The following is a 24901-nucleotide window of genomic DNA, read 5'->3' as shown; positions in this document are numbered from 1 at the left end:
TTTGTGCTCAAGATGTTAAAAAAAAAATATATATATATATATCTTATTGGCAAGTAAAGAGAAATTGAAACGCTTTTTTCTTTTGAGAAAATAATTTATTTTGGAACACAATAACCATATTTCCTCACATAATTAGATCACGCACACCACTGGTTTTCTTCAACAAAAACACCCAGTGTTCAATATCAGAGTACATCATGTTGTGTGACTATGTGTCTTCTAGTTGTCGTCACATTTCCCTTAACCGTCAAAATGGTTGTAAACACTAAATTAAAGCTTATAATGGTTACTGTAGGTCGACTCATTGTGGGCTCTCATCATCCACTTGTTTGGGCTGTTAAGATTTCAAATTAAAAAATATTTTAGAAGATCACTGAGTGAGGTTCATCTCAATCCAAGGCGTATTATTTGATCCATTTGACCGCATTTAAAGTCAGAGATTTTTATATTTGAATTCTTCAGTTTCCAAGCAATTAAACATGAGCCCACAATCCTGGAAAGAAACATGATGCTTGAAGCACTGGGGTTAGGTTAAATACACAGGAGCACATTCTCATATCAACACAGTAAAACAACATTTCAGATCCCACACTCCATGAAGAAAATGATCTTATGACATGTTTTGGTCGAACACACTTTGACACCGTTTCCTGTCAAATTGAAATGAGAAGAGAATCCCTCCTGGGTGGTTATTGCCTTTATTTTTCACACCTGTTCCCTCATCAATATGTCAATATACACTATCTTTATATATTTCTCTAGCTTTTTCATTGTTAAAGTGAAGACGTTTTGGTTTTTGTCAATCAGAGGTGGTGACGGTACACGGTATGTTTACTCATCAACACTCACGCTCTGATGCATTTGCACAAACAAAGAACACAAGAAGTCATAAAAACAGTACAAAATACAAAGAAAAAATACCCCAAATAATCGACTAGAAAAAAATACATCCAAATAATACATCCAAACCTGCAATTTTGTGCAAAGTTGGGGGGAGGCAAACATCTTAAAAAGAACACAAATGGCTCTTACTGCAGAAACTGGGTTTGTGCTGGTCTCATCAATATTCCTCTTACGAGACAGAATAAACCCAAACCACAGCTGGTTTACTTGAAATGAGAGCTGTGGACAGAGTGAACCATGAACCATGAATATAACCTCACTGCAGGTGAATGACAGGATGTTTTTGCAGTTGTAGTTTGCTCTCTAAGACAACAGATGGCGACAGTGATTTGTGTTTTGAATGATGCCGGATGATTGCAAAGAAAGAAGCTCAGACAGACTCATCTACACTTCTCAGTTTGGGATGCACCGACCCAAACACTTTAAATCAATCGGGTATCTGCCGTGATGTCACCGATCCACATTAAAGAGGACCTATTATGCTTATTTTCAGGTTCATACTTGGTATTTTGGGTTTCTACTAGAACATGTTTACATGCTTTAATGTTAAAAAAAACGCTTTATTTTTCTCATACCGGCTGTGCTGCAGCACCTCTTTTCACCCTCTGTCTGAAACTGTTTGAGCTCGTGTCCCGCCTCCCGAAAAGCCCAGTCTGCTCTGATTGGTCAGCTGGCCTTCGTGTGATTGGTCGACCAAACCCAACTCTTCGTGCTCTGCTCCAGCTCCGCTCTAACTAGCTTTGTTGGAGGTGATGCCAAACTAGCCGCTAGGCAGGTATTATGCAAATGTGTTGACATCACCACGTTACAGAAGAAAAGGCGGGACTTCAAGCGAGGCATTTCAGGCAGTTCAGGAGCAGTGTTTCTGTGGGGGAGCGTAACTCCCTTTGGCCTAGACTTTGGGCTTTGTAACTTTGCGGAACTTTTACATGCACAAAAAACGATATAACACATTAAAGGAAAGGGAAAAAGGACAAAAGCATAATAGGTCCTCTTTAAATACAGTTTCATTACTTCAGCCAAGGAGGTTATGCTTTCGGTTCGGTTTGTTTGTTCGTTTGTCAGCAGGATTATGGAAAAACTACTGGACCATATATTTATCAAACTTGGTGGAAGGGTGTAACATGGGCTAAGGAAGAACCCATAACATTTTGGACCGGATGCGAATCACGGGGCGGATATACTAATTATTTTTCACTTTTATTAATATTGTAAGATACAGTAGGTCATTTGGCTTTGTCTGTGCTCTCTGAGCGCACATCTAGTAGTCAACGTCAATATAATATGTAGTGTTTCTACTTTCAGTTTCATTAATTGAGTCACGGTGGATTGCTGACTTACTGCCACGGCAATCCCTGCACTCATTTTATTTTACAGTACATAAAAATGATTGAGTTCCACTCAGTGAGGTGTACAGATTTTAAATGTGGGAAAAAGAGGGCACTGGTATCCGATCGGTGCTTGGTATTGGCAGATACCCCGAGTTGAGAGGGATGAGGTTGGATCGGTGAATCCCTCTTTTTAATATTAGCCAAGCCAGTGAGATTAATACCTGGATTTCATAGTATTTGCACAGAATAATTCCCAACAAAGGAGGTTCAATTTAAGCCAATTACATCTAAAAAAAACAAAAACAAAAAGGTCTCCATAAACTGTGGTCGTGAAAATGTCCTTGAACCAAATAACAACCAATGTTATTCCGGTAGTGATCAGAATAACTATTACAGTACTATATAACCCCAGCTACTATTTCGAAGGTCAAGAGTGAACTTCAATGCTCAGGTTAATTATTCTTCAGTCATAAAGTGACAGTCATTGCGACCAACGGACACATGGGCGAATAGGAATTGTCCTGACATGCCTAACTTCCTGCAAACCTCAAACAAACACTACAACGTGCAAATACTATCAAACGCAGGTCTTATAAGAAACAAACTGTGGCCAAAACAGCTTAACATGATGTGCTGCTGTCAATCATTGCGTATCCCTTCATGATTTCAAACCATCCATCTGTCTCATCACAGTGTTCAGATTACTTGGCTGGACTCTGCCTTGGAAGAAGCTTCCTATAAGCCCTTAAACAAGGTTCGCAATTAGATTCAGGTTTTGAAAAGTCCACAGGTCCCATTATTGCAGTAGGATTTCATCAAGACACGTTTCAGATAGATTTCAACAAACGCTCAGCCCAGTCAAGAAAATAAGAAAAGCTTTTCAATGCAGTCTTTGCAACAAAAATATTCCCTTGCTTTAAAAATCTGTCTCTTCTTTCTTGCATGCAGTGTTCTCCATCTAATTATACAACATAATCTCCAGTATGATTACTAGTAGTACAAACAATCCACTAAAATAAACATTTGGTTTAGCATTGGTATCCTCTGCCCTCCTACTCATCACACCTCACAGCTCAGATTAGAAAGAGAAAATCTGCTTCACACTGCTGAACTTTCCCTTCTTAACAGGACCGCATGGTCCGATCAGTCCACACCACAGAATATCACCTGCTGGAAAAAGTAAAAGTGTACTGAGATGTTTGTGAAGGATGTCAGAGTCCGGACCTGCAGCTGATCAAAGGCAGACGAAAGAGTAAGAGGGCTCAAAGAGAAACACAGGGAACATTTGAGTCATCTAACTTTTCGTTATCATCCTTGCTCCCTCAAGGTCTTACTCTCGATCACAAGGAGAGCTAAACCATCAATAATAGGGATGCACCGATTGCAAATTATGGACCGATTCCGATATTTAAAATAAAAATTTGGCCGATAGCCGATGTTTTGTTGTTGTTATTTGTTGTTATTTAATTCCCTTTTGGTGCCAGGGAAACAAAGACATCTTCATTATAGAAAAAATAACTGAACCGTCTTCAGTCTTAAAGTCAGTCAGTCCTTCATTCATATCTTGAATGAGCACAAATTTATGAAACAAGCTTTAAAATAACCTTTTCACGTGAAAAATAACTGCTCCAAAAGCCCCTTAAGCCTGTTTATAGCTACCTACTCAATGAGAGGAATTTGTTTTTCAGTACTTATCCTTAAAAAAAAAAAACATTTTGTGAATTAAATGTAATTAAATCAGCAGCTAACAACACAACATTTAGCCGGCACAAAGTTAATGCCACACATAAACATCGGCCACTGCCATCGATGAATGTCACCTTATTTGTCGATAGGCCGATACCGATGTTCGGCCGATAAATCGGTGCATCCCCAATCAATAATCTCCATACCTGCTCTTCAACTAATGAAGAGGAAAAAAGTGGGTAAAAGATTGTGTCATACAGGGTGTAAAGTGCACTGAATCAAAGTGATAAAATGCGACCGTGGGAATGTGCATGGATCCCCTGTGGGGTTGATCCCTGGTCATGTCTGGTAAGCACTGAACACTTTTCATTTCAAGTGCAAAGCGCAGGTGCCAAAAGGATGTTATGAGCTGGAAATAATGTGTAAAATCCCACCTTAATACTTAATTTTTCTACTGTACATTTTCTACAAACAATGGAACAACAGATCACCCAAAAGAACAGACATTAGAAGGGCTGATAGGCCATGAAAGGGAATCTGGATCACACCTACCAAACACAAAGATCACATGCTCCGTCACGGGTCTTTAACTCTCGGTCTACACAGGCGCGCACACACACACTACATCTGTGAGTTACATACACACATACATACTACAAAGACGCTGTGTTGGTTAAGACAGCAGACTAGGCTATATGGCCTTGGCGGTGATTAGCAGTGAGCTTCTTACGGGTGCAGTAAATGGGCACCGACTGCAGCACAGTCCTTGACTACTGCAATAGGAGGCTTCTTGTGTGCTCTTGTTTTTCACTGGACTACTCTAAAGTGGTGCTCTCACTTTACCTTTTAATGCCAGCTTGACTTTGTCATATTTGGTCAACGCCTCCCATTAGTCAAGGATCACTGTGGTGTTCGTGAAGAGAAACAAAATGTTCCTGCTCTGAATTCAAAGTCTTCGCAACGGAGAAAGAGCACAAAGGCAGTTAGTTGTTTTTTTTCCTTCACGTACTGTAAGGTGATTGTGATTACGAAGGGGGAACGGTGGTGAAGGCGTGGAGAAGTGTGGGTCGGGAGCGGTGAGTAGCACCAGAGGAGAAGGCAGAGAAGAGAGAGCAGTTTAAGGTTTAGTTCAGGTGTCTCCTCAGTGCTGGGGCAGAGGTGTTGGAGAGGGTGAGAGGGAAGAGAAAGAGACATACAGAGGTTTACGCTTTTTCCTCTGCGCAGGTGCTCTCACTCAGGGGGCCACTTTGGCACGGCGGTTTCTGTTTCTCCCACTGGCACATGGCGTTGGCGTAGCCCACAATCACTTTGTCCATCCAGGTGAGGGGCTGGGGGAAGAGCACCGCGCCCTCGAAGAAGCCCAGGTGGCCTCCGTGTAGCGTCAGGGAAAAGATCACGTTGGGCTTCTTTGCTAAAGGATGACACAACAGTACGTAACAATTAGAATTCTGGACTCTGCACGGTGTGTAATCATCAGTATCTGAAAACCAACACTGGACACATGTCCACATATGGGTTTGCCAGGGATTATTTCATGCCGGTTAGAGATAGCGGGGGTGTGTTTGCATGGTCAAACAGATAAAAACATGACTCACGCTTCTGGCAGGTATGTTAAGGCGGTCACTATCGCAGCAGAAAGTTATATAAAGTGAAACCAGAAAAACTACTGAGACTGAAAAAAACACTACTTCTCTGTTGAATAAAGCCAAATTAGGCTCTGAATGGTTAACTTAGTTCTTCCAATGTGTAACTTGTAGGTACACTTATAGGATACACTTGACTGACAGCTCTCTCAGGCTGTCAAACTCAGCCTTATGCTTGCTTGGCTGCCACAATACGGCCAACAGTATGTGGACACAGATGTTCATGCCTTTGTGTACAAAACAAGGTCCATAAAGAAAATGTGTTTTCAAGTTTGCTGTGGAAGAACTTGACTGATCTGCAGAGCCCTGACACTCAACCCCATCAATCTCTTTTAGGTTGAACTTGAACACATATCAAACAACATCAGCGTTGGAGCCAGTGAGCAACCGCTGGGTGTGAAAAGTGAAGCCAATGCTGAAGTGCCTTAAATTCTCTCTAACAGCCAGCAGGGGGCGACTCCTCTGGTTGCAAAAACAAGTCTGATTGTATAGAAGTCAATGAGAAATGAGCCTACTTCTCGCTTGTTTTATTACCTCAGTAAACATTGTAAACATGAGTTTATTTCAAATCAATTTCAATTTATTTTTATATAGCGTCAAATCATAACGGAAGTTATCTCGAGGCGCTTTTTATATAGAGCAGGTCTAGACCGTACTCTGTAAAATGATTTATGGTCTCAATCGCTAGTTTCAAGTCTTCTTCAATACAGCATGATGTTCATTTAGTAAATGATGGTCCCATTTAGAGTCAAATAGACCATAAAGCAGGGGATGCTTTAGGGCGTGGCTACCATGCGATTGATAGGTCGCTACCCCAGCATTCTGGGTGTTGGCAAAAATGCCAAACTCAAGGTTTCAAAACGGCAGTCCACAAACCAATTGGTGACATCACGGTGACTACGTTCACTTCTTATATACAGTCTATCGTTGGACCTCATTATATTAACACTCTTGTGGCTGAATGAGAGAATATCCCTGCTGCCAAAATGTTGTGGAGAGCGTGTGGAGGCTAGTATTGCAGCACGTTAATGCACATAGTGTATGCATTGACAACTGACAAGACAGGTTTGAGTGCTACACCTACACAACAGGTTTTGAAACTCTCCTTAGGAGACCTATGGGTGATGACTGACGCTACACCTGTGTTTTTCTACAGTCTACAAATACCGAATCCATTCATACTGATTTTATTTAATCCACAATAAATAAACCCTGAACTCAAAGTAGGTCACCTCCACTCTGCAGACAAACCATTAATCTCTTTCTGATTGGCGTATGAACCTATGCAGAGAGCTGCAGCTGTGGACAACCAGGCAGAGTGGTTTCCTTAAAAAAGGATTGATTCTCCTGCTCTTATCTGGGTTAGTGGGGTAGCTTGTTGCGCTTGACTTGTGATTAAGATCCCACAGGGCTTTCACCACAGTGCACTATTCGTGACAGCATCTGGGACAACAGAGTGCTCGTCCAGACCCGGAGCCACCGCCTCACCAGGCGCTGAGTGACAGGTGGGAACAGGCAGTCTGGAGAATGGCATGTACTTAAAATAAAACGGCGTTCAAGCCTTGAAGGCAAAATTAGTATTTTAAGATTTTACTGTGTTTCACTGTGTAAAACCTGTTGCCTCTTTTCCTGGTGCAGCAGTCATCCTTGTTAAACTTTATCTAACATTGCATAAGAAAATCAGAGGTGACTATACCTTGTTTAAGCATTTCAGACCAAATGTAACACTTTTACTTTCATATAACTGCCCTGTACACTAACCCTGTACACTGTAAACTCTTATCATCAAACATATGTAATCCGAGGTAATTACGGCACCAACACAGCGAGTGTATTCCTGTTGAGTCCCTCCCTGGTCGTCATGTGTCTGAGTCACGGTACACAATTTAGGGCAAAGGGCAGCTGAGCTTCATTTCAGTTAAGTGTTGCTCTCTAGAGACACATGTAGGATAGGGTCACATGTGCTTCCAGTCAGAACTTATCCACCCACCTTTTCCAAAATAGTTAAAGTGGTCGGTAAGTTTAAATATAGCACAGGCTGAGGAGAAGGAAACAGTAGATTGCCTCTTCTTGTTTGTAGTGAGGCTTCAAAAACGTGCAGTCAACTCCAGGATAAGATATTTGATGTTTGGAACCTGTGAAGGAGTTAAACTCAGACACTCAGCTACTGTATATGTGTGCGTGTGTGTGTGTGTGCGTGTGTGAGTGTTACAGCAGCTGTAACACACCAATGCACATTACTCATATAGACTTAACCTCTGCGCCACACCTAGGACAGGGTGTTCAACCCTGTTCAAGTCAACTCATCAGAGGTTACTATTGAGACATGTTTTCTGAGAACCAAATCTGGGGCTTGTCAAGGGCAGAATTTAGTTAGACAGGACAGGCCTGATGTGTTAAAAACAGAGGAAAGAGGATCAACTGCAAATATGTGCCTGCAGATACTACCACTACTTGACATGAGGTTTATCGAACCGTTTGGAAGTAACACCGCAGCCCATTAGATGGTGCTCTGAGGCCCACAAGTGGGCTCCGGCCCAATGTCATATTTCAGTTGCCTTTTGTGAGTTGATATAAATGTAACCGATTGTGCTAAATGGGCATATGATATCATCTCATATCGATCGCAGGCCCCTGAATTTAATCAAATCAAAATCGTATTGCAGATTTTGTAATCATCGTTGTCCAAAGAATCAATATAATGAGACTGGTGATTTACAGCCCAAATATTTAGGTGTGTCTTTCAAGGTCATTAGTTTGACCTCTATTGCAGCCACAGCATGGCAACAAGAAGCCCACCACTGTTTGTCCCTATCACTTTAATTGTCCCACCAAATTAAATGATCATAATAATCTCAAAAGAGTAGTTTCTGGTTACTAAGGTGATCATGGTTAAAATAGCAGTTTTAAACACTACGGTTTTGTTCTGCTGCTGTTGCTGTGACGCATGCCGTTAGTTACCTGCTAGTGTGCGAGGGATGGTGAGCAGTGAGTCATGAACCAGAGGGTCATCTGCAGAGTTCACTAGCAGCAGTGGCACATTTACCTGGAACATAAATAATAAAGATCCACACATCAAACAAATGCACAAACAGACCAAACAGTGAAACATAAAATGAGATGATGTGATGTGTACGCAGAAGCAGTTCTTACATTGTGGATATAATGTACACAACTCTCCTTCTCATAGTACTCTTTGAGGGAGCTGTGGCCGTGGAATTTTCTGTTGAAACCCCAAAAACAGGAAGTGTCATTAAATAATCCCATTTCATATTCTCATCGCTGAGAATGCCAGGTATAAAGACAAATTGGCAGATTTGTGTTTTTTTAATCTCCCTATCAACTACATAAAAAAAAAAACACAGAGCTGTGACATTCACTGGAAGTAATCTCAAATTATTTGTTTCTCCACATACCTCATGATGCTGTCATCGATCTGCATGAGAGACGTCGCTGTGTACAGCCGACCAATATCTAGATCTATCATTTTAACTTGGCTTCCCCCAAACAGAGTGTGCCTGTAAAATAAAAAAAACAAACATTATTCATAAAACATGTTTAAAGGGACTATTTGTAACTTTCAGAAATGCTTCTTAACAGCGACACATGTGGCCGTGAAATCAACGAAAGTCAGCGTCGGGCTCGCGCTTGCTCGCTCTCAATATACCTGAACGAGCATCGCTCAAAACAGTGAGGCGACACACGTCAGCTAAAACCACAATATCACTCTATATTTCAGCTGCTTGGCAGTAATGTTAGCTGACCAGACGAAGGTCTCTCCATGAACATGATTTAGATCTGATCTTAGTGTTGGCTTTTCCTGCCTCAGCGCAGGCTGATGCAGCGGGGCTCTGCAGCGTGTCTCCCTGCTCTCTCCGCCCGCAGCCGGAGAGAGCAGAGGAGACACCGGCACCCGGTCGGTAACGAGAAGATAACGTTACTAGCTGAGGAGCTCCGTCACTTCACAAGACACGGGAAACCTCTGTTGGTCTGGAGGAGCTGCAGCATTTATTTCTGCACAAACATCCACTGTGCATTCACTAGATATTCTCAGAGCTAAACTAACTCTTCTGCAGTGAGGAGTGAGCGCGAGTTCACGTCTAGAGGTGGAGCGCTCTCTGAGTGAAGGCGAGCAGGCAGAGGAGGAGGAGAGGCAGCGGCCACACGCGAACGCGCATATGTGAGCGCGCATGTGTGGCGACCCGCTACATTTATACGCTTAAAAAGTTACAAACAGTCCCTTTAAATCTCTGACTGCTCAGTGTGCAATGTAGTAAGGGGCTGTATGATAAATACTGGGGTATGGAGGGGGACTGAACCTTATGTTTAACTTGTTAGACCCTCCACCATGTTATTAATATTTTATTTGGGTGCCCAATAAACTTAGAAAAAGATAGCAATAGCATCCGACCAATACAGTATTGGTACAACTCGATTCACCATTCAGAACTAAAAGAGGCAAAGCAAAGAGAATTTACGATGGTGTACTCTGTGTAAATTTAAAGGTGATAAATATGATATTCGGAGCATTACTATAGCAGCAAACAACTGTTAGCTATGTAAATATATAGAGGAGTAATGTCTACCTGAGCAGAAAATGAACTCGCTCTCGCTCCGTGTGTGTTGTAATCTCAGTTTCTCTGTGCTTTGTTGACATCGCAGGGCGAGCCTCGCGTGCTTTTAGTGCATGTTAGTGCATGTGAGCATGCCTCACTGGCTAGCTCATGGTCGCTGCTCTGCACTGCTCTCATATGGCGGTTACAGCTGAGAACGCCGTCCCGACCGACAGCGCCGTTGCGGAAGAGTAGCACCCACCCTCCGGTTCCCGCCCCCCATGTTAATGCTGTTATCTCTGTCAGCACTCTCGCCGTTTTTTGCGCTGTTAGCACCGTTAGCTGCCATGCTGAGAGCCGTTGAGAGGCAGTAAAAATGCTCCACCTCTTGTATTTAGCACCTTTAACTTGAACATTTAACCTTAATATGTTAATAAAATAATACTTTTCATTACTTTGGTATTTAGTTATTTTTTTAACAATGGTGTGAGAAAAAAATAAATAAAAGACTCTCTCCTGCTCTCCCAAAAAAATCCCTCCCTCCCTTCAGCAAAAAATAAAAAGTATATAACCCGTTACCTTTTCTGACCCCCTCCCTTCCTCATAATCATTTTCCGACAGTTCTGAACCATACTCTTTTAAAGCAGAATAAAAGTTACATCTCAACCTGCAGAGATCTTTGATGTAACTGATCTGCCTCTATAGTCCAACCGAAAACCTCTCTGCTTCATCTACAACCACAGTTTTATGTGAAGTTTAGAAAATTAACAAACCATGTTTTTCGTTTATATTGGCCGGAAGTTAGAGCGCTGTTTTTTGGCGCACACCAATGAACAACATGTGAATGGAACTTTACAGTAATGAAAAACTATAGGGGAATCTAAAATGTGTACTCTGCATGTGCAAGATAAGCAGTGTACCTGTGTGAGAGGATGATTTTCTTCATGTTGTCAGCCATGAGAAAGTTATAGAAGCGTCTGAACTGGTCCCACTGTAGGAATGTTTCCTGTGCCCTGAAAGATAGAGACAAACAGACACACAGGAAGTTGGCTTTGTGCAGCCTGTCTGCCATCCAAACAACACACTAAATGTCCTGCGTAATCCGCTGGACAAAGAGTCATGCTGGTGGAGAGTAGCAGCGGTGTCAGGCATTAACATGCAGCTCACTGACAGAGACAGGCTAAACCAACACAACAACTAAAGACAAATAACTGACCATTAGATAGAATGGTTTTCATTTTCTTTTTGGCATTTCAATACCATTTGAGGTCAAATACATTTATAAAAAATAATCAAAAGTATGATTTCTTAATCACACATTATTTGTGGGAAAGGAAGGCAGACAGAAGGGCCAGCTTAGGTTTGGACACCGATTTGAAAGGATAATTCATTAAAAGGAAAAAAAACTGCAAATCCAATTTCACAAAAGACCAGTCTCTACAACACACACCCTTCCCCACCGCCTTCATCCAAACTTTAACAGAGCCAGCTTGTCATGTCTGCCAAGAGACGCCGGCTGCATTTAAAAACACAGAAGGTGTGGCTCTAACACCCACATGCACTAGTGGTTGGAAAACCCCGTCGTAATACATTTGTTGGTTCTGCGTGATTCACAAATGTGACGCTATGTGCACAAAATGTTTACTCTGGACATGTTTTCAGTGAAAGGGATTTAGGCAAAGATGCATAATGTAGAATACACAGCCTGAACATACACAAACCAGCCACACTACAAAGCTAGAGCAAACTGTGGAGAAAAATGACTGGCTAAACCAGTGCAGAGCAGTAAACAACACCCTGAAGCTGATGGCACTTCAGGACAAGTTTTTAAAATGTTGTCTGTCTTGTTGCTCGCGTTTAAAAAATCTTCAAAAAAACAACTTTAGCAAAACAGTGCTATCTATCAATTAAGATTATAGTAAACAGAATAGCTGAATGATTAAATGAGAGATGCTGGGCAGACTTGTGATAAACGTGTGATTATGTTATGCATGCATTAATCATTTTGTGGCATTATGCTGAGCTTCATTTATATTTAGAAATGTGTGTTATAAAGGGGCTTTGATGACACATTGCATTTTAATTAATTAAGATGAGAGGACAACAACCCACCTGAGAGCGCTGTACCCCTGACAGACGCTGACACAACACAGCACTCGCTCCTGGTTCATCCTGTTCTCGCCCAGGAACTTACAAACGATGTTTCCACCCAGACTGAAGCCCACCACCATCAGCTGGGTCTGAGGATACGTCCGCTTAATGTAGCCGACCATGGCTGCAAACTCCCATGTGCACCCTGTAAGGGAAACAGTACAGTTAATGTATAATACAATACATAACACCTCTGTAGGACGGAGCGTTTTCTCTCTGCTCAGCAGTTCCAGCTGAAGGTGCCTTTAGCTCAGGGCATTACATTTGTGTCTGTATCAGACCTTTTAAATAAGCTCAGGTCTTAAATCTCTTATTATCTCTAACTCTGGGGGCTTTAGGTTCACCCACCAGCTCATATATCCCTTTAGCTTTTACCTTGAAATTATGTTGTACGGAGATTTGCCTAACTGAAGTCAAATTATGATATTAAATCACCTTTAACTAAACCAGATTACATCAAAATTAAATTAAGGTGACACCAAAGAAATCATTTTTTTAAACTGCATTGAAGTAATATTTCAGCTGTATTCACTACTATGAGAATGTCTTCTGACCAAAGCTTCTTTTTTATAGTTTTATAGGAATAAACTGAATCAGTACAACCACAAAATGTCCAATATACTTACATGCATTTGCAAATATTATCATTATTATTATTATTGTATTTTATACACCCAGTGATACAAACAGAAAAAGAGAACAAGAAGGAAAAGAAGAGAAAAAAATATGTATATGTGCATTTGTACATTTGTGCATGCATCCAGATATACCTACATCACCACATATATAAAGGAACTAAAAAGGGGGATAATTATTCTAACTAAAGATAACCAGACAAATGGACTAGAGACAGAAAAATAAATATGATTAAATAAAGTAAAAAAAAGAAAAACATAGCCAGGCACCAGACAATTGGATAAGAGCAATATTTGATTTCACCAAATCAAATCCTTTTTTTCCATTTTAAAAACTGGGATATCACTCCTGGAAACTCAAAATATGAAAAGATGATTCGGAGTAGGGGTGTAAAAAAACATTTTTAAAAAATGTAATATTGTTGATATTATGTTTTGTGATACTGTATCGATTCTCAAAAACACTATCAATTTTAAATTAATAGTTTACATGCAAAGATTCAAAGATTAACTCAGTCAATACTTTATTTAATTTGCAAAGAGATGCATCCTCTCAAAGTAGCGCTATGATGTTGGATGTTACAGGAACTATGATAAATGCAAATGCAGATCCACTGTCTTTTTTACTCAGATTTTATGCTTATGGTGGTGTGTTCTTTATACTATGACCGTTTTCCTAAAATATTGCAATATATCGCCTTACTTACAGTATCGCAATATATTGAATCGTAACCGTTGTATCATGATATGTATCGTATTGCCAGATTCTTGCCAATACACAGCCCTAATTCTGAGGTGACAGGAGAGTAAAACTGAAGACAGCTCTGTGGCCTCACCGTAGGTAAACATGCGCGGAGAGGTCAGCTCGATGTTGGGAAGAGCTCCCAGGTGGTTCAGCACAGAACAGCGGTAACCGTCCTTCTGGGCGTAATCCACAAAGGTACGGATGTAATGCTTCTCACTGTGGTTACCAATACCAGGGCATATCACCATGGTGATGTCATCTGGTGAAACAGGCAGATGGAATTGGACAGATATTAGCCAAATGAGAAATATGTAAGCACAGAGTATGTCATTAGATTAAAAAGGAGCAAGGTAAGGCACTGCAGACGATCCAAAATAAAGGAGAAGGGTTTTTTTATCTGTAATTTGCAGCTTTGGCAAAACAGAAAAGAAGAGTAACGCTACTTTTTTGGGGGAATGCAATTCGTTCTGAGGACCTCAAGCTTGAGCTTGTCGATATGGTGGGGATCAGGGTTCAGCTGAGGCATTCAAAGAAAGGAATCCATTTTTAAACCTGTCCTCATATACTGCAGTAAAAACATGTTATGCTTTATTCAAAGATATTCAAATTAGATTATTCAAATTTAGATAGTGAATTTACTTCATCAGTCTGTTTTCCACATATCTCGAGTCAAGTGTATTTAGATAGCCCAAGCGACACCCCTTTATCCCTGACACTCTAATTGGATAAGGAAGAACTATATCAGGAACAACAAAATGGGAGAACCCTCAGGAAGTTCTGCAGAGGAAGGATCCCTCTTCCAGGACGGACTGACACTCAATAGGTGTTGCATGAACAGACTACACAAAAGTGGCAGTGGACAAATTTAGGGCTGTCAAAGTTAACACGATAACGTGTTAACGCAAATTCATTTTAACGCCACTAATTTCTTTATCGCATTAACACAACTTGCGATTTTTAGTCAGTCTGTTAGGTCAGTTTTAAAGCTAGAGCAAAGATCCATCCTATGAAACTCTACATAAACCTAAGGAATCCATTGGTAACAACCATGTCATACTAGCTTATCGGGAAGGAGGCTAAATAACACTCCAAACGTATGCTTAATTTTAGCAAAGAAAAACTGGTATGGCCATTTTCAAAGTGGTACCTTGACCTCTGACCTCAAGATATGTGAATGAAAATGGGTTCTATGGGTACCTACGAGTCTTACCCTTCCTGGACAATATTTGTGATTGTTTTGTGTGATTTCTAGTAATAAATATATGCATACATTTCCGTAAGAAAACATATTTTCCGACTCCTAGGTTGATAAGAGTATTAAATACTTCACAAATCTCCCTTTAAGGTACATTTTGAACAGATAAAAAATGTGGGATTATTTTGGTATTTATCGCCATTAACTATGGACAATCATGCTACAAAATATATGTGATTTCTATGTTTGGCATGGCAGTAAATTGCCAATCAGCCATCATCTATTAATTATCGTCCAATTAGCAGCAAACAACAAAAAATTGTTTGTAAAGAATAAAGTATGCATCACCTCCTGTTCGATGGTCCCCCTTTGGCTCAAAGAGGTCAAAGGTCGCAGTGGCCCCGTCCTGCATGGGTAAGTACTTCCTAACTCCACAGGGGTGAGGTGAGCTCACCCGGCCGAGCTTACCGTACAGTGCCGTCTGGAGGTGACCGCTCTTACCCCACAGTAAGGGAGGAATGTACCTGGAAAACACAAACAATGGACGATAAATTAAATATAGAAACATGAGCTTATTCTACTAATGCACTCGATAAGAGCACAAGGTCAGTACCCAGAAATAACATTAGCACAATGTTATCCATTACAAAGACCCATTTCTGTTGCAGCTTTTGGAAAACTGCTCCATGCTCCCAACAGACATCAATGTATAACGTCAGTCTGTTGCTATGTTTTGTTAAGTTATGCTGAGAGTCTGTACTCGAATTCCAGTTACACCTCTGTAGGAGTTAGGTGTAGGAGTCAAGTCTTTGGATTACGTAACATTTCTTTGAAGTATGGAGCATTATATTGTGCATTATCATGAATCACCATCTTATTTCCACGCTGAGACCAAAAGAATGTGAACAACTTGACAGGAAAAGCCCTTTGAGGTAGCTGCCTGTCCTATCATGTAAAGGAAAGCCAAGTAAATGCATATGGCTGATAATGAGAGCTATAGGGATAACAGCCAAAACAACTATTTGTCTACTTTTCATGTAATGCTGCAGCCATAAAAAGGTGATAAATGAATGTTCAGTCTGTCAGTATAGAGATAAGCTATTCAAGGGTGAATTTAGTTCACGGGTTCAGTTACAGACTACATTTGCAAACACACGCTTCTAACAGAACAAATTCGACTCGTGTATGGAAATGACACGTTGGCAATTATTTGATTACCTCTTTCTCACTTTCCTTCAACTACATAACATCCTATCAGACATCGTTAGACTCGCTGACAATGAGGAGACGAGTGGGCCATCTTGGAGGCAATGAGATCATATAAACAAGACCAGCATAACACTAGTTGTATATACAGTACATAGAACACAACACAGTTACATCAACGGTTACACAAGACCTTCAACCTGGTGTGTTGCCTCATCTCTTACTGTGCCTCGCAACAATTACTACACCTAGAAAACACACTGTTACATAAGAGAGCTGTCAATCAAAAAGCAATACTACATCCATTTGGTGATAATGTAATCACTTCCAGCATGCACTGGAAGTTGAAGCTTAACCACAGTTTTCTAGAAGGTACTCTGCCGGCTTAATCTATATCCAGGAAGAGGATAGCCTCATTGTGGATAGGAGGATAAGCACACAGCCAGGCTAGTGGAGTTCATGCATAGGAGGGCAATAAATAACTTTAAACTCAAACAGCTTTTTATCCGTTGTGTGTATACGTGTGTGATTAAAAAATGTACTTGTTGTCAAGTCTTCGTTTCTGTATTAAAAGATCTTGGAAGTGACAGCAGGTGAGCCTTTTGTTTGAACTTGACTCTCAAGTTTACCACTTTAAATAAAACTCTAACAGTGATGTGTGTTGTTGTCCCTCATAGCTATTAGGTAACGGAAAAAGGAAACAGATGCGTCGGTGCAGTTTGATGAAGCAAAGTTCCTAAATCCAGATCAAAGTCCAGAAGTAAAGTCACAGGCCTTTGATATTAGCAAGCAGGGAAATACCAAACACTATAATTAGTAAAAATGAATGAAGACTAAAAAGCTCATCCTGACAATTTGATAAAAAAAAAAAAAAACAGCAATCTTTATTGCTCTCATTTGTCTTTTCTTTACGCTTTTGACTCTTAACGTTATTGTTAGACTCTATTTAACTATATTTCTACCAATGTTTTGTCTGGTCTGTTTACTATTAGCTGCTGCCTTGATGTATGCACTTGTAACATCATTGCTGCTTTAAAAAGGGACTGTATGTAAGTTTTTACACGTATAAATGCTTTTTAATCGTTATTTATTACCAATGTGTGAACAGGTTTTAATGTAACCTAAAAAATGAGACCTTCTGCGACTTTCTGGGTTTCTTCTATCAGCCTGTAGACTGCTTTTAATGTGAAGAATGCGGGCCGTTTTTTTCGGTAAAATCCAACAGATGTGATGTCATGCACACTCGCGAATGCCTTTACTGTCTTCAGCTCCACTTAAGGGCTAACAGTGTGCAACCATAGCTAACATTCGGTTAGAAATGGATTCCGCTAATGCCAACAAACGACCAGGCCCCACCACAACTCAGACTCCAACACAAATCCACAGAAGCACAAAAAAAAAAAAATTATATCTAGTGTAGCCCGTCTGGCAAAACAGGAATGTGACCAACGTCGGGGGGAAAAATAGGAGGCCGGGCCTTTGATTCATAAAGGGACCTTCGTTTGGTTTTGGGTATCAAAACGGACCCGGAGCTTGTCCTATTGGACAGGTAAGCTAATATCACTGCCAAGCATGTGACATATTGTATATATTGATATTGTGGTTTTAGCTGTCAATCACGTTCAGTCTCGTGTGTCACCTCACTGTTTTGATCGATGCTTGCTCGTGTCTTCGTAGTGCGAGCACAAGCGCGAGTAACAGGACATTGACTCTCGTTGACTTAACGACCACAGGTGTCACTGTTAACAAGCAATTCCCAATTCTTACATATAGCCCCTTTAACATCAAGGACCAAAATCAAAACAAGTTGTAGAATCCTTAACACTATACTTAACGGTCAGCTAAGGCTTATTTCTTTGTCAAATTGAACTAATGAATAAGTTTGTATGGATAAGAAAAATCAAGCCAACACCAACATGCATTTCAAGAAAAGTTATTTGTTGTGTTATTGTCCTCTCCGTTAGCCAACACCCCAGTGTGCACGTTCCCAAAACACAGCCGAACAAAAAGTGCTGTTGACTCTGTTAACCTCACAACATCCCTCCTGTGCTTCCCGCTGTGTAATTGATCTCTGTTATACAACACCGCAGGGTTACAAACGTGACTTCTCAACAACACAGAGAGACAATACAACGATGCCGACGCCAACGTCGACGATGCCGGCAGGCTCCGGGACTTCAGTTATCTCAGTTGAACTACACACCGGGGCATATACACTTCTGTGAGCAAAATATGGCTGTTCGGGAGGGAACGATAACACGCCAGGCACAAATGTAAACATCAGTGTGGCCTAATGATTCACTGACACTGCAGCTGAAAGGCAAAGGGCTCAGTAACAATCGGTTATATAAGCGGACACTCGTGATGAAGGCTTGAAGAGAACCACCCTACAGAGCTGAAAGTATTACAACACCAGCAGACCACAGGACATGGACAGTGATGCTCATTCAGGAAAAAACAAATCAAGTTTAAGGCAGGTAGAGGGGTTTCCCACAACCTCCAGGACATTAGAGCCCAGCTGCTCACCTGGTTTAACCTACACAGGAAGACCTGCCTCAACATCAACAACCACTGGTTTGCAACCCAGATGGAAGATTCAAATGATAGTAGACATTAGAGTTGCCCTGAGGGGGAGACTTGCATCGTCACATATGCAAATGTGTTTGCCCTGCGGTGAACAACTCTATATTTGCTATGGAAGTGTGACAACCCAGTCTACCTTTGGGATAATTCTGGAAAAGAAACAGCCTGGTGTTTAATTCATGCCAGAGCTGCTGACAGTACAGCCAGACATCTCTGGTACAGACCCACTCAGGAACACTAATGACAGATGGGACCACCGCCAGACAAACTGCTACCTTCGCTCACAGCCCCAGATGGCCGACGACAAGCAGTGCCATTTCCATGGAAACGCCTTGAGTGACAGACAAAAAGCTGAGAATGCAACTCACTCTTTGGTCAGCTGAGGACAGGACTTGAGAAGGAAGCGGTTGAGGGGTGAGTCCTGGTAGGTGAGGTCCGGGGGCGCGGTGGGGCTCTTGAGGTTCAAGCAGCGGACGATGATGTAGAGCACCGTGGCCACCGCCGCCATCTTCATGCCGTCGAACATCGCCGGCAGCTCTGGAGAGATGGGGTGCACGTCTGACTCGTGGGTGCTCATGATTATTCTGAAAAACAAAACAATGGCCCACGCTTGTTTCAGTGCTTTCCCTTGTCAAAATCAATATTTAAGCAATAAATATATATTTCCAAATACACAGCCAATTAATTAAGAACTGCGTGTTTAAAACAAACTTGTTCTCCTTTTCATTATTTAAATATCAATTCATCAACAAAAAATGTTGTACAAAATAATAAAATTGTTTTCTTGCATGTGGTTAACTGTGATTAGGCAGCGATGGGATAACGCCCAGATATGTAAAAGAGATATATCTGATGACTGACCTAAATATTCCTCTTGGTGCCCAAGGCGCTGCAGCGACAGATCTGTGGGAATATAGAGTGAGAGCAACTCAGTCAGATAAAGCACTTATTTAATACACTCACCTTAATTACATTACGGCTTTCGATGTGCCAATAGGAAGTCTCGCTGCATAGAAGATAGAGATGCTGACATTACTTTAAATAAATCATTACATTTAGCGGACGCACTGCACACATCGCTTCTAATGCAATGCACCAACACAGTTATACCTTAACACATTTACATATAAGTATTATATATTCAAAGCATTAGACAACGTTATCTGAGCTGTGAAATTGCACGAACAGGAACTGTAAAGAGTACAGAGAGGCCACAGTGTCACCACAAAAAAAGTGGTACAGGATTTTATAAAAAATACATGACGGTGTTTTCCATTGTTATCATCAAGAAGCCAGATAAAATCACCATGAAAAGAAACTGTGTAGCTTTCATCTGATACATTACGCAAGAATAAAATGCAAAGCTGAAATTTGTCTTCTACTTACATTCTATGTTGAAGTTAGCCTCCAACAGCAGCTCCAAAGGTCTGGAAATGTGAAGAGGTGAAGTCACAGTGATGTGGTCAAACCTAAAGACAAACGCAGAAAATACATTGACCCCTTGAGTAAAGTAATTGACCTGTATTTCTTTCCATTTGTCCTTAAATTATTTTTAAAGTCTCATATAAATGCCTCGACTATTGTCTTCTTAATCCAGTGTCTTGTCACAAACTGACTCCAGATAAGATCCACCAGAAAGCACGATGTCATCACAGTAATTCAATTTAGTGCTTAAAAAAATAGTTGATTAATAATGGGTTTTGATGTTGGATTAATCGTTAGTTATTTCTGGAGTAAACGTACTATTCAAAGCTTCACATTTATGAAGCGTTACTTGCTTTTCTCCATTCAGGTCATTCTAATAATTAGGTGTATTTTTGGCTCAATCATAAAATACCAACACATTCAGTTCACTTGAATGTAGGGCTGTGCAAAATGACGATATATATCGTCAAAAATATATAAAAATGTCTATCATATATATATATTTTTCTATATTGTTTCTATCATGATATAGACTAGGCCTACATTTATTCTTTTTTCTTTATAATTTCACTTAAAACTTTTATGTTCATTTTGCACTCAAGTTCTTAAAATGAGAACATATTCAGTACATTTCATTTGTCAAGTATTTAATTCACACAGGAGTATACAAAAATAGGCTTTACCATGTGGTTATTTCATATTTGATTTATTGAATTACCAGAAAAATTTGCTATATTGTTATATATATCGTTATCAACATATGAAATGACCTATATCGCGATCCAAGATTTTGGCCATATCGCCCTACCTGAATGTATCGGTGTCTTTGACCTCAAACCTTCACAAGAGGTCTCAGGAGCAGGTATATTTATCTTCCCACATGGTCTTAAAGCAATTAAGTGTATGCTGTTTTATTCTTCCAAACTTGTAAATAATAGTAGGCTATATATATTATGTTTATAATAAAAGTAATACACATTTCAGAATCTGTAATACATATCAGAAAACATGATAATGTTGGCTCTGTTCATTTAGGGGTGTGAACAAATTGTTACTCCAAGTCCTTTATCCCTTCTGCTGTTAAGCTGCTGATCACAGACCATACCCATTTTAAATGACTGTTATTTAGAGGAACTTTAATATATGTTGTTCTCATATATTGTTTCTTTTTTTTTGGCTTTTATTGCCATAATCCTATGTATTTATATGGTTCTTATTGTAACTTGTCCCTCCAACTGCCCCATGCCTTTAATATGTTTCCTTTGTCTTAACTAATTATTGGTTGTCTGTTGTATGTATGGATGTATTGACTGGGAATGCTACAAATGAATTGCCCCCTTGGGGATAAATAAAGTTGTCTGAACTGAACTGAGCTGTGTTGCCACAGAGGGGATGTCACCACCACTGCTCTCACACAATTTGAATTTAAGATTAACACCTATACAAAACAGCTTTAGCCTCTGTCTTTAAGAATATAATGGCTTTACACAAACAGCACCTGTAAACACAACTCATCTCAAGACACACACATGGTGCCAGAATTATCCCCAGCTGCATATAAAATTAGCTTCATTAAACAACAACCACACAGCTGATGAGAGGGTATCTATATCTGGCAGTTGTGTGACTAGCTAATACCAGGAGAAAGTGTGTTTATTATAAGCCACGCTGTGTCACTGAATAAACCATCCAGTCTGGCATCAGAGCAGCTGCTAACATTAGCTCTCCCTTCTTTTGTCACGACTCACAACAAGCCAGAGATGAGTTCACAGACACAGGCACATACTGACTATACTGACTACTGCTATAAATAGGCTTATACAGTCATATTATTTCTTTATATTAATCTTGTCTCTAGGTGGAGGCTTCAGATAAACCCAGTGTTTTTTTTGCCTCTTCCTGCACTGTATATTATTATTTGTTGTTATGTTGTATAGTCTTAAATTATGCAAAATAAATACATAAACAATAAACACAACAGAGAGGAAGTTAAACCTGTGTATTAGTGTGATGTTTGTGTGAGAGTAGGCCATGGCGCATCTTCCCTCATCCTACTGGTCCAGAACATGAACACCATGTCGCCTTTTGCTGCCACCTTGAATATTATGCGCAGTATATACAGAGGAAAAGCAGCACCTGCTCGCTGTTTTTTCTTCTTTATGTTAGTGTTATACAGCCTATCTTTTAGGCTGGAGTTTTCCACGGTCATATGTGTGCAGTTAAATCTCTCTAATGAGGCAGCATCATCATAGCTAGCATCATCTGAGCAGCGACACCACATAACACACAACAGCATCAGCATCTTTAGCTTCACTTACCTCTCTTTATGAAGGAATCAATCAGCTCCTTGCTGCTCAACAAGCGACAAGCCTTGTTTATATTGGTGGCATGTCGTTTGTTGGTGTTGGTTAGTGTGTCTTTAAAGCATACCTCTCCTGGATGAGTAGTACTCCGCCCTCTGCTTCACAGAGACGATGCTAGTTAGCTGCACTAGCTGGAGCAGCAACAGCAGCTCCGCTCATTCCGGCTCTCTCATTGGCTAATACTGACGATGACGTCGCACCCTGAGCTCATTTTCCACGCCCCCTTTTTATCTGTGATCAACATCACAATGACATTTATCATCATCACATTTCTTTTTGTTATTTTAATGTTTATTTTGTTTCAAATATTTGTATTAGGAAGCATGTGCATGTCAGTGATACAGACTTCTGTGGTGTGTGTATCATGCCTCATTTTTTTTAAATATATATATATCAACAAAAACAGACAATACTAGGAACTAGGGGCAAACAAAAATGGGGATAAGCAAATACAAACAACATAAGTAGTTAAAGGAAAAACAAACAAACAAAAACAAAACAAAACAAACAAAATAAATAAATAAATAAAACACAGACAACACCCTAAGGCACACAAATCCGGGAATTTTAATGTATATTTTGGTTATAGGGTATCTGTTTATTATAGTATATATGTTCCCTTTTTCATGACAGTGTTCTTTTCCTGTGAACGTGACAGGAACGTGCTGAAACCTGTTACATAACATGTCAACACACTGATCTCCATATATACTGGCATGTACCAGCAGATGCTTTTATAATGAAATGGCTTGCCAGATACTTTTTCTTTTTAGACAAAAAAATAAAGTTGAATTATACCTAGGTTCCCTGTGAAAATGTAAAGTATGCTATTAGCAATAGATGAAACAACAATGTAAAAATAAAATAACATTTAATTTTATATTTCCTGTTTAATATCAACTTTTATTTATTTATTTCAATATTTATTTCAATATTTATTCATTTATGGTTTATTTAATTGGCGTGTTTAATTTACAGTTTTAGGGCATGCACATCCACTAGAAGGCATGGCAACTTGTACATTTGTAAGAACTTGTTACTTATTGTGTGCCATGTATTCTGCTTTTAGTTAGATATTTAATTCATCACAGAAGTGACGTTTGGTGAGACGTGTCCAGCTGTAGATCCTACTGGAACAAACTTGAAAAGATGCAGTCACTTTTGTAATAACAGTATAATGTCCACCTGATGGCGACAGAGTCTAACGGGTTATTTAATGACACTCTCAACCCCAGTGATGTACAATTCATATAAGAGTAAAATAAAGTTTAATTATGCCTAGGTTCCCTGTGAAAATGTAAAGTATGCTATTAGCAATAGATGAAACAACAATGTAAAAATAAAGTAACATTTAATTTTATATGTCCTGTTTAATATCAACTTTTATTTATTTATGTCAATATCTATTCATTTATTTCTATATATATTTCAGCATTTATTTATTCTTTTATTAATTTATTTTTTCATGTATTTATTTCTGTATTTATTCATTTATTCTTGTATTTATTTATACATGTATGCAGTTTTCTTTTCTTGTTTATTTATTTATATTAATAAATAATATAATATCATATATATACTCTTGTATTTATTTATACATTTATTAATGCAATTTTATTTTCTTATTTATTTATTTATTCATTCCATTATTTATTTATGAATTAATTCATGTATTTTTAAATTATGTACTTATTGACTGTTTTATGGTGTTTTTGTAAATCCTTTTTTAATTTGAACTATTTATTGATGGATTCATAGTTCATTTTTTCATAATTCTTCTTTTTACTGCCCATTAGAATGTCAAATAATTAAATACTTTGTAATTTTGTCAATTTATTCATAGATTAATAAATTAATTTGTAAACCCAATTATTAATGCCTATTTTTATTGTACACTTAATTATTAATCAATTAAATACTCTATTACTAGTTATGTGACTCTTGTAAATAGTAGCCTAATGTGTGGTATCAGTAAGAAGCTCTTAACCAAAGAAAAGAGTGGCTTGAGAAGAACTGGAGTTGGTTGGGCGCTGTGCCTGCTGTGTTCCTAAATAGTTGGCCAGAGTCAAATGCAGAGTTTTCTCACGGGGATTGATTCAAAGTACCAAAGAGTTAAATCACTCCAATTTTCACGCTTCTCTTCCAGATTGGGAGTGTGACCTTAACAATAAAGCCTTTAAGTGAAACATGACAATTATTTAATGAGTTTGTGTTTAAATGCCATTCTGAGGTGCAGATATTTTCATCTTCACCTTGAATGAGTAGTGGTGCATTATAATGCTAATTATAAAACAGGTTATTTAAATACACAATTGTTTATCGTGCATTTAGATCTCAGGAATGACAACTAATTAGACTGTGTGATGGATTGCAATGGCTTTAATTTTAGATCACCAGGTACCAGATTCGATCTATGTTAAAGAGAAAGAATCAACATCTGTAACTGGTGTTTAATTAGGTTTAGGCCTATAACCTATACAAA

General features: G+C 39.4%; 1 protein-coding gene across 3 annotated transcripts; it reads right to left on the bottom strand.

Moving 5' to 3' along the window:
* Positions 1–73: 73 nt before the first annotated feature.
* LOC141758984 (monoacylglycerol lipase ABHD2) lies at positions 74–22575 on the bottom strand. Of its 3 annotated transcripts, XM_074620862.1 has the most exons (13): positions 22375–22575; positions 20018–20100; positions 19493–19534; positions 19000–19215; positions 15191–15366; positions 13739–13906; positions 12229–12412; positions 11037–11129; positions 8980–9081; positions 8717–8786; positions 8525–8609; positions 5117–5331; positions 74–3401 (listed from the first exon to the last, which is right to left on the bottom strand). In XM_074620862.1, the coding sequence occupies exons 4-12, from the start codon at positions 19206–19208 to the stop codon at positions 5123–5125; spliced, it is 1296 nt and encodes a 431-aa protein (XP_074476963.1). In that variant the 5' UTR covers positions 19209–19215; positions 19493–19534; positions 20018–20100; positions 22375–22575; the 3' UTR covers positions 74–3401; positions 5117–5122. The 3 variants fall into 3 exon arrangements, with proteins under 3 accessions (XP_074476963.1, XP_074476952.1, XP_074476972.1); XM_074620851.1 differs by having other exon boundaries at positions 74–5331; positions 22375–22574; XM_074620871.1 differs by lacking the exons at positions 20018–20100; positions 22375–22575 and having other exon boundaries at positions 74–5331; positions 19493–19552.
* Positions 22576–24901: the final 2326 nt, after the last annotated feature.

The sequence above is a fragment of the Sebastes fasciatus genome, chromosome 2 (assembly GCF_043250625.1).
Source record: "Sebastes fasciatus isolate fSebFas1 chromosome 2, fSebFas1.pri, whole genome shotgun sequence".
In the NCBI taxonomy this organism is placed as follows: Eukaryota; Metazoa; Chordata; class Actinopteri; order Perciformes; family Sebastidae; genus Sebastes; species Sebastes fasciatus.
This window is presented reverse-complemented; position numbering and strand designations above follow the sequence as displayed.